General features: G+C 51.6%; 11 protein-coding genes across 11 annotated transcripts; 7 read left to right on the top strand and 4 right to left on the bottom strand.

Annotated features, from left to right (window-relative positions):
* Positions 1-21: 21 nt before the first annotated feature.
* Positions 22-1,293, top strand: CTU1 (cytosolic thiouridylase subunit Ctu1; the record flags this gene model as incomplete). Its single annotated transcript, XM_064871897.1, has 1 exon — positions 22-1,293. One exon carries the CDS (start codon positions 22-24, stop codon positions 1,291-1,293), a length of 1,272 nt encoding a protein of 423 aa, XP_064732277.1.
* A 14-nt stretch (positions 1,294-1,307) lies between these two features.
* PMZ80_003467 (uncharacterized protein) lies at positions 1,308-2,897 on the bottom strand (the record flags this gene model as incomplete). Its single annotated transcript, XM_064871896.1, has 2 exons — positions 1,308-2,632; positions 2,690-2,897. The coding sequence occupies 2 exons, from the start codon at positions 2,895-2,897 to the stop codon at positions 1,308-1,310; spliced, it is 1,533 nt and encodes a 510-aa protein (XP_064732276.1).
* Positions 2,898-3,562: 665 nt separating this feature from the next.
* On the top strand, positions 3,563-4,403 carry vti1 (t-SNARE VTI1; the record flags this gene model as incomplete). Its single annotated transcript, XM_064871895.1, has 3 exons — positions 3,563-3,742; positions 3,843-4,264; positions 4,316-4,403. 3 exons carry the CDS (start codon positions 3,563-3,565, stop codon positions 4,401-4,403), a joined length of 690 nt encoding a protein of 229 aa, XP_064732275.1.
* A 621-nt stretch (positions 4,404-5,024) lies between these two features.
* PMZ80_003465 (uncharacterized protein) lies at positions 5,025-5,777 on the top strand (the record flags this gene model as incomplete). The annotated part of the gene is made up of 2 exons (XM_064871894.1): positions 5,025-5,414; positions 5,550-5,777. 2 exons carry the CDS (start codon positions 5,025-5,027, stop codon positions 5,775-5,777), a joined length of 618 nt encoding a protein of 205 aa, XP_064732274.1.
* Positions 5,778-5,869: 92 nt separating this feature from the next.
* Positions 5,870-6,715, bottom strand: PMZ80_003464 (uncharacterized protein; the record flags this gene model as incomplete). Its single annotated transcript, XM_064871893.1, has 1 exon — positions 5,870-6,715. The coding sequence occupies one exon, from the start codon at positions 6,713-6,715 to the stop codon at positions 5,870-5,872; it is 846 nt and encodes a 281-aa protein (XP_064732273.1).
* A 957-nt stretch (positions 6,716-7,672) lies between these two features.
* On the bottom strand, positions 7,673-8,437 carry ISA1 (Iron-sulfur assembly protein 1; the record flags this gene model as incomplete). The annotated part of the gene is made up of 1 exon (XM_064871892.1): positions 7,673-8,437. One exon carries the CDS (start codon positions 8,435-8,437, stop codon positions 7,673-7,675), a length of 765 nt encoding a protein of 254 aa, XP_064732272.1.
* A 587-nt stretch (positions 8,438-9,024) lies between these two features.
* Positions 9,025-10,977, top strand: PMZ80_003462 (uncharacterized protein; the record flags this gene model as incomplete). The annotated part of the gene is made up of 1 exon (XM_064871891.1): positions 9,025-10,977. One exon carries the CDS (start codon positions 9,025-9,027, stop codon positions 10,975-10,977), a length of 1,953 nt encoding a protein of 650 aa, XP_064732271.1.
* Positions 10,978-11,393: 416 nt separating this feature from the next.
* On the bottom strand, positions 11,394-12,335 carry PMZ80_003461 (uncharacterized protein; the record flags this gene model as incomplete). Its single annotated transcript, XM_064871890.1, has 1 exon — positions 11,394-12,335. The coding sequence occupies one exon, from the start codon at positions 12,333-12,335 to the stop codon at positions 11,394-11,396; it is 942 nt and encodes a 313-aa protein (XP_064732270.1).
* A 432-nt stretch (positions 12,336-12,767) lies between these two features.
* RVB1 (RuvB ATP-dependent DNA helicase pontin) lies at positions 12,768-14,138 on the top strand (the record flags this gene model as incomplete). Its single annotated transcript, XM_064871889.1, has 1 exon — positions 12,768-14,138. The coding sequence occupies one exon, from the start codon at positions 12,768-12,770 to the stop codon at positions 14,136-14,138; it is 1,371 nt and encodes a 456-aa protein (XP_064732269.1).
* A 1,968-nt stretch (positions 14,139-16,106) lies between these two features.
* Positions 16,107-18,190, top strand: PMZ80_003459 (uncharacterized protein; the record flags this gene model as incomplete). The annotated part of the gene is made up of 2 exons (XM_064871888.1): positions 16,107-17,636; positions 17,690-18,190. 2 exons carry the CDS (start codon positions 16,107-16,109, stop codon positions 18,188-18,190), a joined length of 2,031 nt encoding a protein of 676 aa, XP_064732268.1.
* Positions 18,191-18,990: 800 nt separating this feature from the next.
* NRK1 (ribosylnicotinamide kinase) lies at positions 18,991-19,947 on the top strand (the record flags this gene model as incomplete). Its single annotated transcript, XM_064871887.1, has 1 exon — positions 18,991-19,947. The coding sequence occupies one exon, from the start codon at positions 18,991-18,993 to the stop codon at positions 19,945-19,947; it is 957 nt and encodes a 318-aa protein (XP_064732267.1).
* Between the last annotated feature and the right edge of the window lie 793 nt (positions 19,948-20,740).

Genomic DNA, 20,740 nt, shown 5'->3' with positions numbered 1-20,740 from the left:
GCAAGACTTGACACCGGCAGAATGCCTCCCACCACATGCGAGCTTTGCAATACTGGCCGGGCAGTTATTGTGCGACCCAAAAATCTACAGAAGATCTGCAAGCCATGTTTCCTGGCAATATTCGAACAAGAAGTTCATGACACGATTACCAGCAGTAAGCTCTTCCAACGAGATGAGCGCATAGCGATAGGTGCATCGGGTGGAAAAGACTCGACAGTGCTGGCATCGGTCCTGAAGACCTTGAATGAACGATATGACTACGGCTTGGATCTCTGCCTACTGTCAATAGACGAAGGTATCAAGGGTTACCGAGATGACAGTCTGGAGACGGTGAAGCGCAATGCTACTCAGTACGATATGCCCTTGGAAATTGTTGGCTATGATGAGCTATATGGCTGGACTATGGACCAGGTCGTGGCACAGATCGGAAAGAAAGGCAATTGTACTTACTGCGGCGTCTTCAGGCGGCAGGCTCTAGACAGAGGCGCTGCCAAGCTAGGTATCAAACATGTTGTGACGGGTCATAATGCGGACGATGTGGCAGAGACAGTCATGATGAACTTGCTGAGAGGCGATCTGCCTCGACTTGCCCGTGCAACCTCGATTGTCACATCCAGTGCTGCCAGCGAGATCAAGCGCAGCAAGCCCCTAAAATATGCCTATGAGAAGGAGATCGTGCTATATGCATACCACAAAAAGCTAGACTATTTCAGCACTGAGTGTATTTACAGTCCAGAGGCTTTTCGTGGAAGTGCGCGAGCGCTAATTAAGGACCTCGAGAAAATTCGTCCTAGCAGCATCCTCGACATCGTGAAAAGTGGGGAGGATATGGCTGCTTTGGTGCCACCAGAAGTCAGTGCCGCCTCTGCTTGTGCTGGCGCTGGCGAAGAAGCGACCACAGGATGTGGATCGGCCAGCGGGAGATCAAGTGGTGGCGAGATGGCTGCCATGGAGAAGCTTCTGGCCGAGAACGAAGCTGCCACACAGCGAGAGGTCGAGGTGACCCTGCCTGCAAATGGCAACAATGCAGTTCGAGAAGAAGTTCAGCGCGATGCACAGCCTTCAATACATGACAAGAAGAAACGAGGTCGAAGAAAGCTCGTCAAGCAGGTCATGGGACGCTGCGAGAGATGTGGCTATCTTTCAAGTCAGAGCATCTGCAAAGCATGCATGTTGCTCGAAGGCTTGAACAAAGCGCGACCTACCACGCAGATCGAAGTTGGCGCTGAGGAAGAGGAAGGAAGTACGACGCTCATGCGACATGTCGCTGCCCTTGAGATTGGTGCGTCGTGAGGTCATTAACACCATCAAGTCAACTTCGACTTGCCCTCTAAGCGTCCCGTGCTAGCATGTAAGGTGTCCAAACATATTCCGACTATGCGAATCAGCAGTTGGATAGCCTGGATCAGCAGCCGAGCAGCATGATCTTTCAGAGTCAAGATAGGCTTTGGTCCTCGAGAAGATGCCGGATTCACCAGATCAAAAGGCAGCTTTGCGCCCAAATGATTCTGAGCTACCGCGAGTCCACTGCTAAAGCCATTCTCGTGGAAGCTATGATCCGTCCATGCGCCGCAGTAGCTGATGCCTCTTCGATTTTGAATTGTGGAAACCAGCTGCTGCGATCGTACAGCACGTTCGTTGTAGGACGAGCATGAGTACTCCCATACGCCTTGCGTCAGCTCCGCTTTTGGTGGATGAAGCGGATTCAACGTGACTAAGACCGGTCCGAATTCGTTCTCTCTAATGTCTTGTACCAGGTTCATCCAGTAGGTCAGACACATTCTGGACATATTCGAGGTACCGGTAGGCGGGAAGGGTGACTCAGTGATGAAATTGCAAGCGGACCAGGTGAGAGGCCGTTGCGGCATGAGAGACAGGTCAGAATGAAGCACAGCAATATTGTGATATGTTCTGAATCCACTCAGCACATTAAGCTCCTGCTTCGTGGCGACAGGCTTGAGGATGTCGAGAGCCTGATCTCCGCGTATGGCGAGAACGACATGGTCAAATGGTAAGTCTTCGTCCTTTACTCGAAGCGTGACTTTTCCTTCGACTTCGGGTATCGCAGCAGTGACCTTAGAGTCGAGGTGTACTCGTTCTTGCGGAAAGTCCTTCATCACTGCTTCAATATACTGCCCTGTGCTGTCAGGTACCGTCAAGTAATCTGGTGCCTTGGTAAAGGTGTCCAGCAGATGGTGGTTCCACATGATTCGGACCAGGACCGATGCTGGAACGTCCAATGCACAGTTGTTTGGGGTTCTGCTCCATAGCATTGCTGTCATTGGGATCAGATAGTCATTTTTGAAAGTTTGTGAGTAGCCCTCTAGGTCAAGATATTCTCTAATGCTCATACCAGGATGGGATCGTGCTGGCCCACTTTGTGACGGTGCTGAAGATCTTTGCTTGCTTTCGTCCTCGATCACGATCGCATCAAGGGCGAATTGATTAAAACGTATGATGTCGAAGAGCAAGCGCCATCTCCCAGGACTCAGAAAGCTCCGTTGCTGCGCGAATATCGTAGCAAGAGAGGTTGTAGCCCATTCGAAGTCACCAGCGTCTCTGGTCACGCCGAAGGACATCTCGGTGGTCTTCGTGGTGACCCCCATATGCTTCAGGAAGCGGATGAAGTTTGCTATATGGCTTGTCAGCGGCTCGGTGCAAAGGGCCCGCTCACAGCAGGGAGACTGACCGTTGGTAGTCGTGTTCATGGTGATAGTGCCTAAGTCAACTTGAGTCTCTTTGCCATTGCGACCTTCGAAGGCAATCGTGTTGGTCTGCCCTCCTAGCTGGGGACTGGCCTCAAATAGATGGACCTCATGATCAGTGCTTCTCAAAGCCCAGAGAGCTCCTATACCCGAGCGACCACTTCCAACTATTGCTATCTTCTTCGGCGGCATGATTCTTGCCGACAAATTCTCTATAGCGCTGGTCAACCTAAAAACACTTTCCAAAAGGTCGGCGTTCCCTGCCCTCTAGGCATCTCGCACGATTGCAAAGAATTCATCCTGAGCCCGCTGGCTGAGGTGCCATGAAGTCATATCGAAGTTGCGATGCCAGTTGTAATGGGTGCGTGAAATACACGATCCTAATGACCAAGTGCTACTTATGGTGAGTATGATTCGTCCTTGGAGCGATGCATGGCTTCCAGCCATGCTACATGAGCCATGTTAGTAAGCAAGTACCACTCATGTGCCACTGCAGTGAGATCGGCACATCGTGGTCTTGTGGCTCACCGTAGCCAACGCGAATGACGATGCATGCTCGGTATGCAGTGTCCTTGTTTGTACATGCGCTGAACCATGTGGCACCACGAACTGTACTCGTTCTAGACTTCCCATCATACTGATTAGCTAGCACTCAACAGGCACCTCAATTACCGGAGAAAGTACAGCGAACCAATTGTATACACAACTCACGAAGTCAATCCCGCCTTCCCTAGCTACCCGACTGAGTAGTAAACTGTGTTCACCTTCTCGTTGCCTTGGCCGCCCATCGACCATCCCCGAGGCCGTCTGTACCGACATTACGCTTTGCAAGAACATCCTACGCCCAACAAACCAGCATGGCGAATCCTCTGGACACAGATGCCGGCTCCGAGCTGTTTAGCAACTATGAAGCTGAACTAAAGCTCGTCCAGGCAGACCTCAATCAGAAGCTGGACCAGATAGAAGAACAATCGGGCGAAGAGCGCAAGTCAGCAGTACGAGGCGCACAGCGAGCCTTGGAAGAAGCCAAAGAACTGGTAGGTGGTCATCTTTACTTCGTATCTGGCAGTACGGCGAGCACATCTTACGTCGCATCCGTATCCTCACACGACTGGGCTAACACATCTCCGCGCACAGCTCGACCAAATGAACCTTGAAAAAGCCAACATCCCAACCTCATCCCGCAGTAAAGCGAACCAGAAATACCGCAACGCACAAACAGACATCGACACCCTCTCGCGCAAACTCAAGACCCTTGCCTCCCAAAGCAGCGATCGCAAAGCCCTCTTCGGCGACCGATACACAGATGACCCAGACTCCCGCGACGCAGCGCTCGAGCAGAGGCAACAGCTTCTATCCGGCACAGACCGTCTTGGTCGCTCATCGCAGCGGCTTAGAGATTCGCAGCGCATAGCGCTAGAGACAGAAGCTATCGGAGCCGGTACACTCGCAGATCTACACCAGCAACGTAATGTTATTGAACATACGCATCAGAATCTGCAGCAGAGTGAGGGCTATGTTGACCGGTCTGTGAAAACGTTGAGAGGGATGGCAAGGAGGTAAGTACCAATAATCCCGCTCGTGCGCAGAGAAATACTGACTGAATTGAGGATGGCTACCAATCGGATAATCACCATTGCGATCATCACTGTTTTGGTACTGCTTATTATTGGCGTTATCTATAGCAAGTTCAGATGAACCATAATGCGCCGGACGAAGAGCAAGCAATTGACACATTAGCCGGCGTTACGAATTTTCTGGGTGGGTGTAACAGGAGGAGCTTCGAAGTCGGAACAAGGAAGGGACGACAGATACAATAATGTACAGCTTGGTTCTTTCGTCAATGAATGACCCTCGAGTTGAACCAACGTTGAATGGATCTCAGGCGTAGAATCAGGAACCTCCTCGAGCGTACGCTATGCGATCCAACCGTAGACTTGGCAGGCCAACTTCGTATGCATGCACTTCTGTCAAAGAAGGGTCTACCAGTATGTAGGCTGCCACTTGAAAGCCATCGCACGCGACAGGGTCAGGAACTCGTAAAAGCAGCATAAACCTGCCAAATACCCGGTATTTTTCGCAAGCACCTTCCCTGTCGTGAAATCGCATTGTTCCAGGATGCTTCGAGGGCCTGAAACAGGTCTGACGACAAGGGAAATCAATACGGGATTACATCATTTACATGCAGGTACTTATGAGATGTGATGTTCATACCTAGGTATCTGTATCGCTTATAGTCGAACATGATAGCGCGCAGCACCGTCCCATTCTAAATCTGATTTCGAACCATAATCGCATCTGTACCACCACTTAGCGACAATGACGATCCCAAGGCCTAGGACGCCAAACCCTCCCGCACCATCCACCACCGCCACTGGCACAACACCCAAGGCTCCCATCGCACCGCAAACAACGACAACTAAATCTCCCACCTCACCGTCCTCATCCACCGCAATCTCGAAGACGTCCACTTCATCAGCCAGCACAACCTCCACAGCACCGACCAAGTCCTCCACAACACCCCATCACAAACCTCCCACGCAACGCCCCTTCTCCCGCGTCAACAACTTTACCAGAGCGGAGAAAGCACCGCGACCAAATGGGAATTACTCGCATGTGATGCGCCACGGCGACACGCTCCACGTATGCGGTTGTATGGGGGACGACCCGGAGACGGGTGATATTAGAGAGGGTGTTCAGGCTCAGACTGTACGTAATTCCCTTGCTTTCCTTCCCGAGTGCTCCAGCTCAACCTCAGTGTCTTAGACTGTCCGGCACACACACACCCCCTGACTCGCGCTGACTCGTAGTATTTGAACAACGGCTGACTCAAATGTGTTCTAGAACCAAGCAATCCGCAACATTCAGACCTGTCTGAAAGCAGCGGGCTCCGATCTGGACAAGGTCATCAGCCGGCGGATTTATTTGGTTGACCTGAAATATTTCAATATGGTCGATAGTATTTGGGGTCGGTGGATTAAGGATCCGTATCCGGTTGGGACGTGTGTTGGTGTGACGGGGTTGAGGAAGGAGGGGGCGCTGGTTGAGGTGGAGGTTGTGGCTAGTGTCTAGATTGAGGTGTTGGAAAGGCCGAAGTTGGACAGGTAGGGACGGGATAGACCTTTTGCGGAATCTGGGTGTATGCGGCACTGAGGACTGCCGCTTTAATTCAATTGCTTCGTCTTATACGTCTTGACATCGCACTTTGGCTGCTCGCCACTCCCTCTCTGCCCGGTCTTCTGCCATTTTTTCCTGCTGATGAAATGGCCCTCTGTTGTCTTCCACGTGCTCAGAATCAGATCCACCGTCTCTTTCACACCAAGCCCGTTCTTGATCACTGCTCGTACCACTGGTCCACCTTCCCGGATCTTCTTGGCTTCGACCTCCATTAGATCCACATCTGCTCCGACAGCATGCGCCAGGTCGCACTTGTTTATCACGAGGAGATCCGACCCTGTGATTCCAGGCCCGCCTTTGCGAGGTACCTTGTCACCACCTGCTACGTCAATGACATAGATTATGAAGTCTGCTAGTTCTCTTGAGTAGTTTGCTGCGAGGTTGTCTCCGCCCGATTCAATCAGCAGCAGGTCTGTGTTGAACTTCGCTTGTAGGCCCTGCAGAGCGAGCAGATTCGCTGAAATATCCTCTCTTACCGCAGCATGCGGACATCCGCCCGTCTCGATCGCGACGATTCGGTCCGGCGTAAGAGCGCCGTGTTTCGTGAGGAACTCGGCATCTTCTCGTGTGAAGATGTCGTTTGTTACGGCAGCAATATTGTATTCGTCTCGTAGAGCTAGGCAGAGTTCGAGCATCAGTGCTGTTTTGCCGCTGCCTACGGGCCCGCCGATGCCGATTGTGAAGGCCCGGTCGTCATAATCGCGACCTTCAAACAGGGGTTGTTCGCGGTTTATGTAGGAGCCGGGTCCGTTGTATATTTCGTGCGTGTGGCCGTGGTCGGGGGCACCGCCGTGAGTATGAGGAGCGACACCGTCGTGACTGTGGGTTGTCATCTTTTCGGTGGCCGTCGGGAAGCTCGACGAACAACGTGTACTATGTAGCTAGCCTTGGAATCTGCCTGCACTTGTGACTACAACGAGATCGGTCTATTGAACACAAGCTGCGGCCGTTGCTAGGAAATCCCGTGGCGGTGGACAGAAAAGCTCCCGGATCGGTATGTAGGTGAGACTCTGTACAGCTTTGGATGCTTGCATTGATTTCAATCTGCTCAAGCCCACGAGCGGGAGCGTTGTACGCTATCTTTGTTTATGGTGAGGGGTGCGGCCGAAGAGCCACCCCTCATGCAGAATGATAGCATGTGCCCGGACACGGCCGAAAGGTGGAACGGGGCGGAAGTCACAACGGAGCAGCTTCTCTTGGAAAGTGATCGGGCTTGGTTCGACCTGGCTTGAAGCATTTTAGGAGATAGCAGTGGCCGAGATGTCGATAGTGCATATTGTTCTTTTCAAGCTTAAAGCTTCCCTGACGGAGCAGGAGAAGAAAGAGGCAAGTTGCCAGCGCTATGGTCGTCTTCAGCGTTTATGCTGACAATAGCAGTTCTGTGATGACATGCTAAACTTGCGCACATCATGCCTGCACCCGGATACAAACAAGCCCTACATAGTCTCATCTTCTGGTGGTGTTGACAACAGTCCAGAAGGAGCCCAGGTTCGTCCACCACCTAATAAGTGCGTCATCAGCTAAGGGTTGACAGGGCGGCTTAACGCACGGGTTCGTGGTTGAATTTGCGTCGAAGGAAGACCGTGACTACTATGTGTCAAAAGACCCGAGCCACATGGCTTTCGTGAAAAAGAATAGTCCAAGATTTGACGATGTCCGGGTGGTCGATTATGACAAAGGGGTGTACTAAACAAACCCGGCCGATAGATCTGTGACTGAAAACTGCTGCATTCTGTATGTAAAAACATGATTCTCGCTTGAACGCCTCGACTATACTCTTGAAGCTCATCTCACGATACGCTGAAAGATTCGCCACAACCACACTGTTCTGTTATGTTAGGGTTCCTGAAGACAAACCGGGCGCTCAACTTGTCTTCTTGCCAGTCCATCTCGCTACCGATAATGCTGAATAATGCTTTCGAGTCAATAAACACTCTGACGCCATCTTGCTCGACGACTTCATCGAAGGCATTTGGCTTGTCGACGTATTCCAGGTGATATGCCAGACCTGAACAACCTCGGTTCCTAACACCAACCCTTATCAATTTCTTGTCCTGCTCTAGCAGCTCCCGCAGATGTTCCAGCGCATCAGCGCTGATGTTCATTGCAGCTTTCCGGGGCCGTAACTTCTTCCTAGGCTTCTTCGCCGTACTATTCGACTTCGATGCTTCAGTTTTCTGTTCCTGCTTCTGTTCCGGTTCCTGCCGAGGTACAGGTTTTGACTTCTGGGCTTCGCGCTCAGGCAGACTTATGCTAGCAGCTTCTTGCATCTTGTCCTGATCTGGTCTCCTCGTATCATTCAGCCTCGGTTCCGGACCAGCTATTGATGTGTCTGGGATGTTGTCGTTCCGTGGCGGCATGGGAAATTGAGGCATGGAATGCGGTTGGTATGCGGGCGCAGTGTATAGGTCTCGTTTTGAGGAAACACGTCTGAAGGCGGAAGAAGAGAAGGTCTTTGCTGCGTGTGGACATGATCGGGCGACTGAGGCAGTCGCTAATGCTTTGAAGAACATCGCTGACGATGTCGCTGATGGCAAGATTTGTGTCGATGCCATGTTGAAGTTTCACTGTGTTGTTCGCTTTCGTGGGACAGCCAGGAGAGAGTGGTGTGAGAGTGGTAAGAGTGTCTAAGAAGTGAGTAAGAATAGATTGGTCATCCCCCCAAACTGATTCTGTTAGCAACTCGGCGCAAGTCAAGACGCAACCGAAGCTGTGACGTCCCGAAACTCGATTTTGGCTGCGGCTTTCGCCATCACGCTAGCATATCGACCAATAAGAAGGCGGACATACTAATGCAAGGCATTGTCAACGTTGGACCCTCCTTCATCTCTTGATGCTCTTGTTCACACTCAGTGCGTCCTAGGAAAGGCTCCTTGGATAGCAGTCAGATCAATATACCGGTACAAGGCTTTGGAACCTTTTTGTTGCCACGTCTCTCATCTTTGAAAACAAGAAAGGCAGCTAGGCAAGTCATGCGCCAAGATGATCGTGAACAGCAGTATCGGCGTCGTCAGCTTCAACAATTTCACCCTTCTTCACCAGTTTTCATTTCTGCTTTTTGTGCTGATCCCGTGATTGTGATCTTTTGTGACCTCTCTGCTGTCTGGTATAGATTCCGTGAGTTCTTCATGTGCGAAAACCCATGGAGCCAGCCTCTCCCTTGACTCGAGAAGTCCGCGAGTCCTTCCAGCCTAAGATCGTGCAGCTTTACTCGGACCTATTCAAGCTTGATGAACAGCACGGAGACGAGGATTTCGAACCATCAGAAGGGTTCTGGCGGGAGTTCTTCTTGCTCAAACCTGCAAAGCAGAAATTTCACGATGTCTTGGAGCCATTGACGGCGGACGACCTCTTACATATTCAAGGACAGACGAGGAACTATGTGCGGAGGTCGATAGACGAGCTCACCTCTGGCGCAAGTCCTCAGAATGAAAATGCCTTGGAGAATCTCACAGCCTTTCTTGCTGCTGTGTTGGCTAAGCGTTTCACAAATCCAAGCACGGATGTCATCGAGGTATTTGCAGGGCTCGAGAATGTTGACAAGACCATGACCGATCTGGCCAACGGACTCGAGAGTATCATCAGCAAAAGTACTTCGGTACCTTTTCGCCGCAAAGCTGTTGACTGTGCCGCCGCCGCAGTGGCCGGGTCTTACCAAACCAGTCTGGCTACATACTTTATTCATAAAGACTTCTTCCACGGTCTCATGAAGTATATTCAAAACACGCCTGAAGCAGCTCCAACAGCATTGTCCTTCCTCGGCCTGCTGGCCAACTATAACAAGTTCGAAGCACAAAACATCTACCAGAATCGCATGGAGGACTTTAACAACGAAGAAATCATGGGGAAGCTAGTTGATGGCTTTGCTAACACATGTGGTGACATTCGTGATGCATATGTCGCGGCTCAAGATGACACGCCAGCGCAATGGACACTCGGTTCGACTCTCTTCTATGTCGGTCTTCGCGCCCTGACACCAGAAGCGAAGAAACCACAACCACCCACGGAGGAGGAGGCCAAAGCCTTGTTCATGAAGCTGCCAAGTCCCAACGCCATCATCTTTCTAGCGACATACTCTTTCGTCCAAGCAAACAACGTCTTCGCCTCACAGCTGATCTCAACCGACAAGGACAACGATCTAGAGTCACCACTAGCTGCCTTTCTCAGCACAACTTCCTACCTCTGCCATCATGCATTCCGCTCCGCACGAACGCAGCAATACTCCCTCCTCGCACTGTTCACAATTCGCCTCCTGATCGACGACCCCATCCTGACGAAACGTCTTTCCTCCACTGACCTCAAGATCGAAGCCCGTCTGGCACGTCAACGGCCACCGCACCTCCCATACATCCCGAGCCCTCGAATACCCACAAGCATAATATTCGACATTATCACCGACACACTAAGCCACAACCTCCGCAAGCGTATCTCCATCCCACTCTACAGCATCTCCCTCACAATCCTCCAACACATCCTCACCCAGCTCAGCAGCACACGCACCCGCCTACCCCACCACTGGTCCTACATCTGGCTCAGCCTCATCTCGCTTCTCCGCTTCCTCACAACCTACGCCACCGACCTAACAGCATCTACCCGCCTCTCCGAGCTACAAACCCAAATCTGCACCCCCCTAACCTCAATCCTCACATTCAGCCTCCTCCGAGGCGACAATTTCCTCCCCGACCCACCCAGCTACGACGACCTCTTCTACAAACTCATCGAGATCTCAGAAACACTCGGCAAGTTCAAGACCGCTTATGAGATCTCGAAATTGCCCGCGTCAGATAAACTACGAAGAGGCACGGAGGCGCTAGAGGCGATAGCAACGCACTACCAGAACCTAGTAGGCAAGAGCAAGAAGACGCATCAGTACCCACGGCAGATACAGGAGATCATTGGCGAGGGACATGAGACGTTCGGGGAGGTTGTGGATAATATTTCTGTGGCGGGGAGTCAGAGGGGTGGTCGTGGTGGTGTTGGTGGGAATGAGGAGTTTGGACACTATGAGAGGTGGAGGGAGGGGATGTGGAAGGTGGAGATTAAGAAGATTATTAGGGGCGTTGTTGAGGATGGGAGGGTGGTTTGTTTGCAGTGAGGGGTGAGGATAAGCAGTGAAGACAGGCGAGGCACAGGGACTTCAGACAAATTGAGATGAAGCACGATCTTGCAGCGACGTGTTTAGACAGAAACGTAGACTATTGTAACTTGTCGTTCTGATTGTCTCTTCGAATATGATCATGACATTCTGGGGACCACACTGTTGCCCTGGGCACAGAATTTGGTCAATCGTTGCTCAGATGTTTGCAAAGCTCAAAGTAGCTGAAATTGTGTATATGCTACAAGCTGATCTAGCAGCTACTGTACATTTTTCCATTGCCGTCGCTCAGTTTCGCTGCCTTGTTTACTGCTTTGAGCATCTTTGCATGGCGTCAAAATAGTATGGACCTCTTCCAGGGTGCCCTGCCGTACAGTCCGACCTTTCTCCTTTGCCCATAGTCCACTCCCACCACTTCATCTCGTCTTCTTATTCACCAACTTAGCACCCCTCCTCTGCATACCACCCTTCTCATTCACAACCTCCACAATCCCAAACCCCTCCTGCACAGCCGGCAACTCCTGAATCGGTTCCTCCTCCTCAACATAATCCGGCAGCCTCGTAGTCAACGGATCATGCACATCCAACGTATTCATCCCTTTCCTCTCACGACTCTTCCCCACCTTCCCAACCTTCCCACCCCTAGCCCACCCCAACGTCTCTTTAACATGCCTCTCCCACGTCGCTCTCTTCTCCCTCAACTCATCCCAACTAACCCCCATCTTCGTCAATATCTCCGCCCTACTCTCCGTATCATTCCACGCAGCCGCAAACGTACTCTCCACACTATGCATACTCCCCTCCCCACCCTGCAACCCCAACCGCTCCCTCTCCCTCCTCCACCTCTCCTGCACACTCCTACTCTTCAACACCAACCACCGTAACTTCCACCCCAACAACCCCAACTCCTTGATCCGCGCCGGCTTCTCCCCCATCAAATACTCATCTAACCCACCACACTTCGTAATCGTCCTCATCACCCTCGCAGTCGTAGGAATACTCATCTCCACACCCAACGCCACACTCCGCAGCTTCTCAACACGCACATTAGGATACCACTTCCGCAGCGTCTTCCCTTTGTTCCGTCCGTCGCTGATCTTGTGGCCAGATTGGATTGTTGCGCCGCCGTAGAGACCGTGGTTTGCTTCTTCGAAGTGGGTGTGTGCGCGGTGCGGGTAGGGGGGCATTAAGGGGTCGGTGGTGGTTAGCCAGGGTTGGGAGAGGGTGGCTTTTGCTTCGTCGTTGGGATAGAATTTTCGGGGGTAGGAGGGGCGGGCGGAGGAGGGTTTTTTGGGGATGGTGTATTGGAGGGTTGTGGGGGAGCGGAGTATGGCGGGGAGTTTGAGTGTTGTTGCCATTGTGGGTGGGAGTTGGTGGGTGTGACTGTGGTGTGGGTGGTTGTAGCTGGATGGGTATAGAGCTATTGCATCGTCGGGGATCGTAGATTTGTTGGAGAGATGCGATACACCCGCAGAATGAGGTGCAATGCGACAAGTGTTGAGACCAGAGTAGCTATTGTTATGATGATATGTGTTGCAAGTATCTTTAATTACTGTAGTGATGGTTGTCCATCGCAGCACTGCTTCGGAGACGAGGCTGCGGAAACTTTTTGAGATGTTTGATGCGATCTGCACCTTTCAATTCGCGACAGAACAACTGTAATCTCCTACAACCAACCATAACGACCACGATATCACAATCCCTCACAATACATTCCCTCGAACCGAGAAACGAAAAGACACGTCTTTGCACGCGAAAAGACCTCATCTCGGGGCATCACACCCACCACAATGGTCAACATAACAGAAGTCAAGTCCTCCGGTCGCGACCACAGAACAGCAGCACACACACATATTAAAGGCCTCGGTCTAAAATCAGATGGCACAGCAGAATCAATCGGCAACGGCTTCATCGGCCAGGTTGCAGCAAGAGAAGCATGTGGTGTAGTCGTCGACCTGATCCGCTCCAAGAAGATGTCTGGTCGAGCTGTGATGCTGGCTGGTGGACCTGGCACAGGGAAGACAGCACTCGCGCTTGCTGTGGCGCAGGAGCTGGGTACAAAGGTTCCGTTCTGTCCGATTGTGGCGAGTGAGGTGTTTAGTGCTGAGGTGAAGAAGACGGAGGCGCTCATGGAGAACTTTAGACGGGCGATTGGGTTGAGGGTGAGGGAGACGAAGGAGGTGTATGAGGGCGAGGTTACGGAGCTTGTGCCTGAGGAGGCGGAGAATCCGTTGGGTGGGTATGGGAGGACGATCAGCCATTTGATTCTGACGTTGAAGAGTGCGAAGGGGACGAAGAAATTGAGGTTGGATCCGAGTATCTATGAGGCTATACAGAAAGAGAGGGTTACGGTTGGAGATGTGATCTATATTGAGGCGAATACTGGTGCTTGCAAGAGAGTTGGTCGGTCAGATGCCTATGCGACCGAGTTTGATCTGGAGGCTGAAGAGTATGTGCCTGTGCCGAAGAGGGAGGTTCACAATAGGAAAGAGGTAGTGCAGGACGTTACGTTGCATGATTTGGATATGGCGAACGCGAGACCGCAGGGCGGTCAGGATGTCATGAGCATGATGGGTCAATTGATGAAGCCCAAGAAGACGGAGATCACAGACAAGCTAAGAGCAGAGATCAACAAGGTTGTGAGCAGGTACATCGATCAGGGTGTCGCTGAGCTTGTGCCAGGAGTGTTGTTCATCGATGAGGTGCATATGCTGGATATTGAGTGCTTCACATATCTCAACAAGGCTCTCGAGTCGCCTATCTCGCCCATCGTCATTCTGGCATCGAATCGCGGGAACACAGTTATTCGAGGCACTCAAGATATTGTTGGTGCACATGGCGTGCCGCCGGACCTACTTGCGAGACTTCTCATTATCCCGACACATCCATACAACCCACAGGAGATCCAGCAGATCATCAGGACGAGGGCAAAGGTTGAGGGTGTGGCTATTTCAGATGCTGCACTCGAGAAAGTATCAGAGCATGGCGCGAAGGTATCGTTGAGGTATGCCTTGCAGCTGCTTACGCCTGCGAGCATTCTATCCAAGGTCAATGGACGGCAGGAGATTGGTCCTGATGATGTTGCCGAGTGTGAGGATCTGTTCATTGATGCTAAGAGGAGTGCGAAGCTGTTCGAAAGCTCAAATGGTTTTATGAGCTGAGTGACTCAATGAGCAGCTCATCTACGAGCATGTACCAACTATATTGCGGTCAAAACGAACCCGGCTGAGTCTTCGCAGAGCGCCCCGACGCGTTAAGAGCAGATACCAGGTGCCTTGTTGCATCGCGACATCCTTTGGTGTAACAGCGAGTTCTTCCACGGGGTAGCCCGACAGCGCGGCGCAAAGAGATTGTATGAAATAAGCGGTCACTGTTGAAGTCGGACAAGCATGGCGTTGGGCGTTAGACATTCGAGCATCGATGGAAGTAGAGTCGACGCCAAAATAGAGCAGGTGAATGAAGAAGGTAGGGACAAGATTATTATTCATTTTGATGCACTGATGCATCACCAAAGTATCGAACTTTAGGTACTACGAGATGATACTGTTTCCGCTATGTTCTGTTCGAGATCTGTTCTTTTCCTCGAGTTAGCTAAAGCCCAAAAAGATGATAATGTAGAGTATTGAGTTTCGTGCTCCAATCAGACATCCAAGGAAGGTATTGCAACGGTCACCGACTCCCACTCCCTCAGAGTTAGGTTCGTTGAGGGTTTATGGGGCTACCGTGGAAACTGCGAATGTGGAAAAGGTTTCGATCATAGGAGACGTAGGCTTTGGTGATAGGTGAAAGCTCGACATACCGTGAGGATGAGTACTGAGTACTTGTTGCGGAAAAAGTAAGCAGTAGACCTAAATAACTATTCAGAATTAGCGATCTGAGTAGCAGAGTAAGCTGATGCAGAGTTTGTGATGGCTTCTCAGACAAATAATACTGGCAAGTAGCAGCTCGTCTGGGATAGACGAACCGAAGGTTTCTTCATGGACGATTCTGTGTGATTGAAGAAGTGTGTATGGTTGTCATCCTTGAAGCGGTGAGGAAGTGCTTTAGTTGGGTTGGCTTACCAGATATTGGATTAGCTGAACAGCTGACTGCAAGGCACGCCTGCGGTGTTGCGGGAGTACTCCATAGAAGGCATAAGATGCAGCGAGACGAGGTCTTCAGCTGACTGCTGCTACGATCGAGAGCAGGTAGTTCGAAGAATTTTGTGTCACAGATGTTGCAGGCAGCAAACTTGAAACTCGATGAATTTGGATGGACAGCAGAAAATAAAATGTACGCGATGAGCAGCACGTGACTAGCGTCGATCAGGGTATCCATTCTAGCAAAAGTTTGCCGCGTTTGTTTCTTCATTATTAGTCAGGGCAACTGCGACTCAGGGTGCGTGTGGCAGGAGTGATCGCCCAAGTATTCTACTCTAGCGCTGCTGGAACTTCTCGCTGCAGTCTCTCTGCCGCAGCCGACTTCTTCTCCAGCCATCGAGCGCCCGATAGGCAAGTGCATAGCGTTGTACCACCGGCTGCATCAACGTCAACAACAGCATCATATGCTCAGTATACCTCGTGCTCACCTTTTCGCTCGTTTTTGACGTCGGCTCTCTTTCTGGCGCGTGCACCCAAAATTACCTCACTTCGCCGCAACTTGAACTCGCGATTGCGGCCCCAGTCGAGCGTTCCAAGCCCCCAACTACCGATAACCACCACCAACATCTTACTCTCACTGCAGCACACCACATATCACCCAACCCTTGCATACAACTGTCCGACGACTCCTTCTACCATGCGCTGCCAATAGAAACTTGCTCTCATCGACGCCGGGTCGACCTATGCTTCCGGACCGTGTCAGCACGTCACCATCGTCGACACGAACTCTATTGCGCACATTCTACCATTCTGTGCCCTTCGTGTATACTGCATTGCTATTGAGTGAACAAGCAGCAGTCGCCGATGTGAAGATATCGAGTACGAGTCCGAGCGCGATCCGGTGCGACATCGCCATTGCGACGCGAGACCGTCTCCTACCCAAGATTACACAATCACACCAGGTGGAAAGGCGATCGTACGCATCACAGCTGCTCTGTGCGCTGTAATATAATATTGCGGAAACATTAGTCACAAAGCTCTGTCGCAAATATGATGCAAGCAAGTCCATACCCGGCCCAGCCCGGCATGGGTCCGGGACATCCAGGTATGGCCCATGGCCACCCCATGCAAGTTCAGCACGGTGGGCACATGGCTCAGCCAAACCCTGGTATGATGGGGGGAATGCATCCAGCCATGTCTGGTCCTCAGGTCACCCAAGGTGGTCCTATGGCTTCTGGCATGCCTCCGAATCCAGGAACGCCCGCTCCCGGAGGGCCCATGCAGAACGCCATGGCTATGGCTCACCTCGGCGGTCAAGGCCCTATGTTCCACGGGAATCACCCTCAAATGAACATGGCCCAGATGCAGCACATTAACGCCCAGGCTGTTGCCCGTCAAAGAGCCATGAACATGATGCAGGCCCAGCAAAACGGCCAGCTTGGAAATGGCATGATGAATTTGCAGAACATGAATCACGGTCTCAATGCTGCCCAATTACAGCAAATGCAGCAAATGAAAATGCCTATGCAGCAAATGCAGCACATGACCCCTCAACAACAGCAAATCGTCCAACAGCAGCAGCAGTATCAACATCAGCAACGCATGATGGCTCAGCATGCAGCACAACAGCAGCAGTTGATGTCACAACAACGTCAACAGGCCCAACAACAAGCTCAGCAACAGCATGCGAGCCAACAGATGCAGTTAAGCAGGTCTCAGGAGCCCGCCACGCAGCCTCCACAACCTCAGCCCACTCCTGCACCTCAAGCCCAGCCTCAACCACAAGCTCAACCTCCCTCAAATGCTCAACCCCAGCAACAGACACCACAACCGAAGCCACAGCAGGCTCAGACACCCACTACCCAGCCTCAACAACAGAACGCGCCCACCCCACAGATCAAGCAGGGCGAAGACGAAGATACTCAGCCCAAGCCAGACATGACGAAACCACAGTTAATGTTGGACATGGCTCAGCAAAGTCAGGACTTCAGTGGGCAATGCATATTACAGCTCTTGTCGTACTACGATGCCTTGGCATATCCCACGCGACCCCTTGATATTGAATATTGGCAAGAAGTCATCTCAAAGTACTACTCCCCAGCAGGCTCCATGCGTCACCAGATTTTCAACAACAGGACCCAGAGCGATAAGTCGTTTCAATTGCCGTATCCATCCTTGGCACGGTTTTACCATTCGCATTTCGCAAACGGTGTGAAGAAAATGTTCATGCAGTCTTTCGAGCATGCTCAAGAACCCCTTACGAATGGTGGATATCATGTTGTGAGCAGAAAGATGTATTTGACGTATGAGTATAATGATGGCCTGCGAGTAACGACGCATGGTACGCTCAGCGTAAATTTCGATGAGATGCAGAAGATTGAACACCTTCATCTAGCGATCAAGGGGTGGACGGAATACGTTCCACGAGCTCTTGCGGACGGCCCGCGTTCGCCTGAGCAAAGTCGTCAAAGTCCCAAAATGAGCAAGAAAAATCTGCAGAAGAATCTGCAGCGGCCGTCGTTACCGCGGTCACCAGTCATCGAATGGGGCATTCCTCAGCCCCTGTTGCAATTTTTGGAGGTAAGTCATACAATCCACTTCGCCGATCTACCAGAGTGCTAACCAGACTGCAGATTGCTGAAGTTATGACTACCATGGGACCTCTCATGGAGTACTATTGCAGGGATCAGTCGTCCACGCCGAGAGATGCGCTCAATAGGTTTAACGCCGAGAATGCTCAAATGCAAGCAAACCGGATACAGAACATGAATTCGTTTGCCACGAATGGGCAAGTGCCAGGTCAAAATCAAAGAATGATGCAGGCGCCGAACCAGTTTCAGTCGCCAGCATTCGCTCACCTGAATCTCCCTCAAAATCAGCAATCACCACATATGAATCATACGCCTAGTCCAGGCCATGGTCAAGGCGGTGTACAGATGGTCCATCAGATGTCGGCTCAAGGCTCAAACATGAGCGGAAGTCAAGGCGCAAGCACCAACACTAGCCCGAATGTTTCGAACAAGAGACGAAGGGCAAGCCAGATAAAGGAGGAAGAAGCGGCACAGGCTCCTGGCGGCGACAAAACGAAGCCGAGTCCTAGAGTTGGTAAACGTCAGAAAGGTGCGCCGGCATAGAAGGCTAGTGAGGTGGACCTTGATGGGTTTGATACCCACGAAAAGCATGAGGAAGAGAAGGGCCGATCACTGAGGGAAAGGGCTTTGCAGGTGGCCGATAGGGTATTGGGCTTGGCCTCTCCCCTAGGCTACCGTGGGCTGAGACCGTGACACCTAGACGTTGAAGGCCGAAGAAGATCTGCGGTTCTGTCGTTGTTGTGTTCCTTACATTGCATATACACCATTGGAACTGACTTATCTCTGGAGTTTGGAGCTTGGTTTGCAACCATGAAAATACCCTTCGAGGATATATCATGGTACGAAGTGGCATGAACAGTCATGTCAGAATTGTTTCAGAAGGATCGTATCTGGGAGGGACGATTGTACTATATGTTTGATACCTTTTGCATATGTTGAAATTTGCGATATACTACAGGAAGCATGGACAGATCATGGCAGGAAGCGAGCTTCCCGTAGCAGGGTGATGAGGTACCTGTCTACTTAGCTTTAGTCTTCATGCATTCACCTATAATGAATACCCATCATCACTTCACCTAGATCTAACTCCCTGTCCGTGAATTCGCGTGTACCGTATTGTGGGACAAGTGTGGTTTGGCTGATGGCCTGATATAAAATTCGACATCGCCATCATTTCTCAGACCCACCAGTGACCACTACCAAGTACTATTTCACAGCATGTCCTCCTCATGATCCGCCTTCCGTAAGTCGACTTGCGGACACTCAGACAAATCCAGTAGATAGAGTGCCGGTCAACATCGCATAGCTTGGGAACGAAGCTGTTCTTCGAAAGCCGCACCACCATGGCAGTAGCGCCTTCCTCAAACACCCTCATCGTGGGTTTGTCAGGTCCTTCTTCCTCAGGAAAGACTACACTTGCGCGTCTCCTACGTCAAATCTTTAATGTCACAGCTGGTGGTATCTCGCTGCGTCTCTTCATCCTCCACGAAGACGACTTCTACAAGACCGACAAGCTAATTCCGCGGAAAACATTCACTTCCTCCGACCATGGCAAGCGTGAACTTGACGACTGGGATTGCGTCGAATCGCTAGACCTACCACTGCTTCAGCGTGTCATGTCACACGTCAAAGAGCACGGTGAGCTTCCGTCTGACTTCGCTAGCAAGGAAGATCAAAACACGATAGGGGAATCAGGCGTCTCGGGCGATGCAATTGAGTCTTTCAAGCACGAGCTAGAGAGTTGGCTACAACAATTGCCCTCTCCTGAGTCGCGATCAGAGGCACAGAGCGCAGGATCTTCGGCATCTATGACTATCTGCCTGCTCGATGGATTCCTGCTGTACCCGGACCCGGAGTCTCCGACTGATAGCCAAGAACGAGAACTCCACGATATACTGAAGCGTCTCCTATCTCTGAAGTTGTTCGTCCCTTCAACGCGGGAAAGAACAATCGAGCGCCGGACAAAGCGAACAGGATACGTCACGCTTGAGGGGTTCTGGGAAGACCCACCCGGATATGTTGAAGATGTGGTCTGGCCGAATTACCGAAGAGATCACGCCTGGCTGTTCAACGATTCGGAACAAAGCGTGGCCGAACAGGACGTGGCAGAGGCAGTGGACGAAGGAAGAGTCAACAGAGACACTGCAGCTCAAGCGGGCATACTCGTCGGACCTGGAAGGGGTGAGATACATCTCAACGACATCCTACCTTGGGCTGTTGAGAGGCTGAAGGAGGCAGTGGGTCGCAATGTCATTGGTAGGGAGATGAGGGCATTGATGCAAGGCACCAACAGCAGTTGATGCGATTGCCCGTCCACAGTGTGCGGCAACAATCTTCACCATTAACTCGGTCAGCACTTTGGTCGCTCGCGTGTCCCGAAATGATATAACGGTTCAGAGTAGGTCTCGTCCTTCACATCAACCCACATTATCGTACCTCTGCCGCGAGCGATCTAGCAATCGCTCATAGGCATGGACAGACGGCCGCGATGGATCAGTCAGATAGACAGGTCCTTCGGCGACCAAGAGCAGCCTGGCATATTACAGAGCCCGGCCAAGAACCGCACCAGACAGTAGCTATCACCATAGCTGTATCCTATATGGTCTTTGAGTGCAGCAGGACAATTCCGCAAACAGCCAAACCCGGCAACGTCCTGGGACTCGCCCATGACAAGCAATTCACAGCTACTTCAGCCTTGCGTCTGAGTACATGCGCCTCACAAATCAGTGTCCTTATCTTGTCAACATATGACGGTCCCTTCCTCTCTGATATAGGACTAGATCGTGCCTTCCCCCCATGTCACAGTGTTGCGCCTGCCTCTTCGGCACCCGCAGGTCATTCTTGCCTCGGCCACTCATATGAACTGTGCCTTCCCCCCGGCGGACCGCACCTGCCTTCTCATGGGCCGTACCTTCCTCCTTGACTAAGTCGTGCCTTCCACTCAAATTATGGCTGGATCGTGCCTCCCTCCTTGACTGCCAGTATGTCGCACATCCCTGGTTTTCCCTGTCTCGGTCGTGCCTCCCTCATCTGGTTCACACCTTCCCAACTGACCCCCTGGCACCTTCCTTCCTAGCCCTCGAGCAGGTCATA

This window comes from Knufia obscura (genome assembly GCF_036327395.1).
Source record: "Knufia obscura strain CCFEE 5817 isolate CBS 148926 chromosome Unknown scaffold_3, whole genome shotgun sequence".
In the NCBI taxonomy this organism is placed as follows: domain Eukaryota; kingdom Fungi; phylum Ascomycota; class Eurotiomycetes; order Chaetothyriales; family Trichomeriaceae; genus Knufia; species Knufia obscura.
Note: the sequence above shows the minus strand (reverse complement) of the source record. Positions and strands in the feature narration are given on the sequence as shown.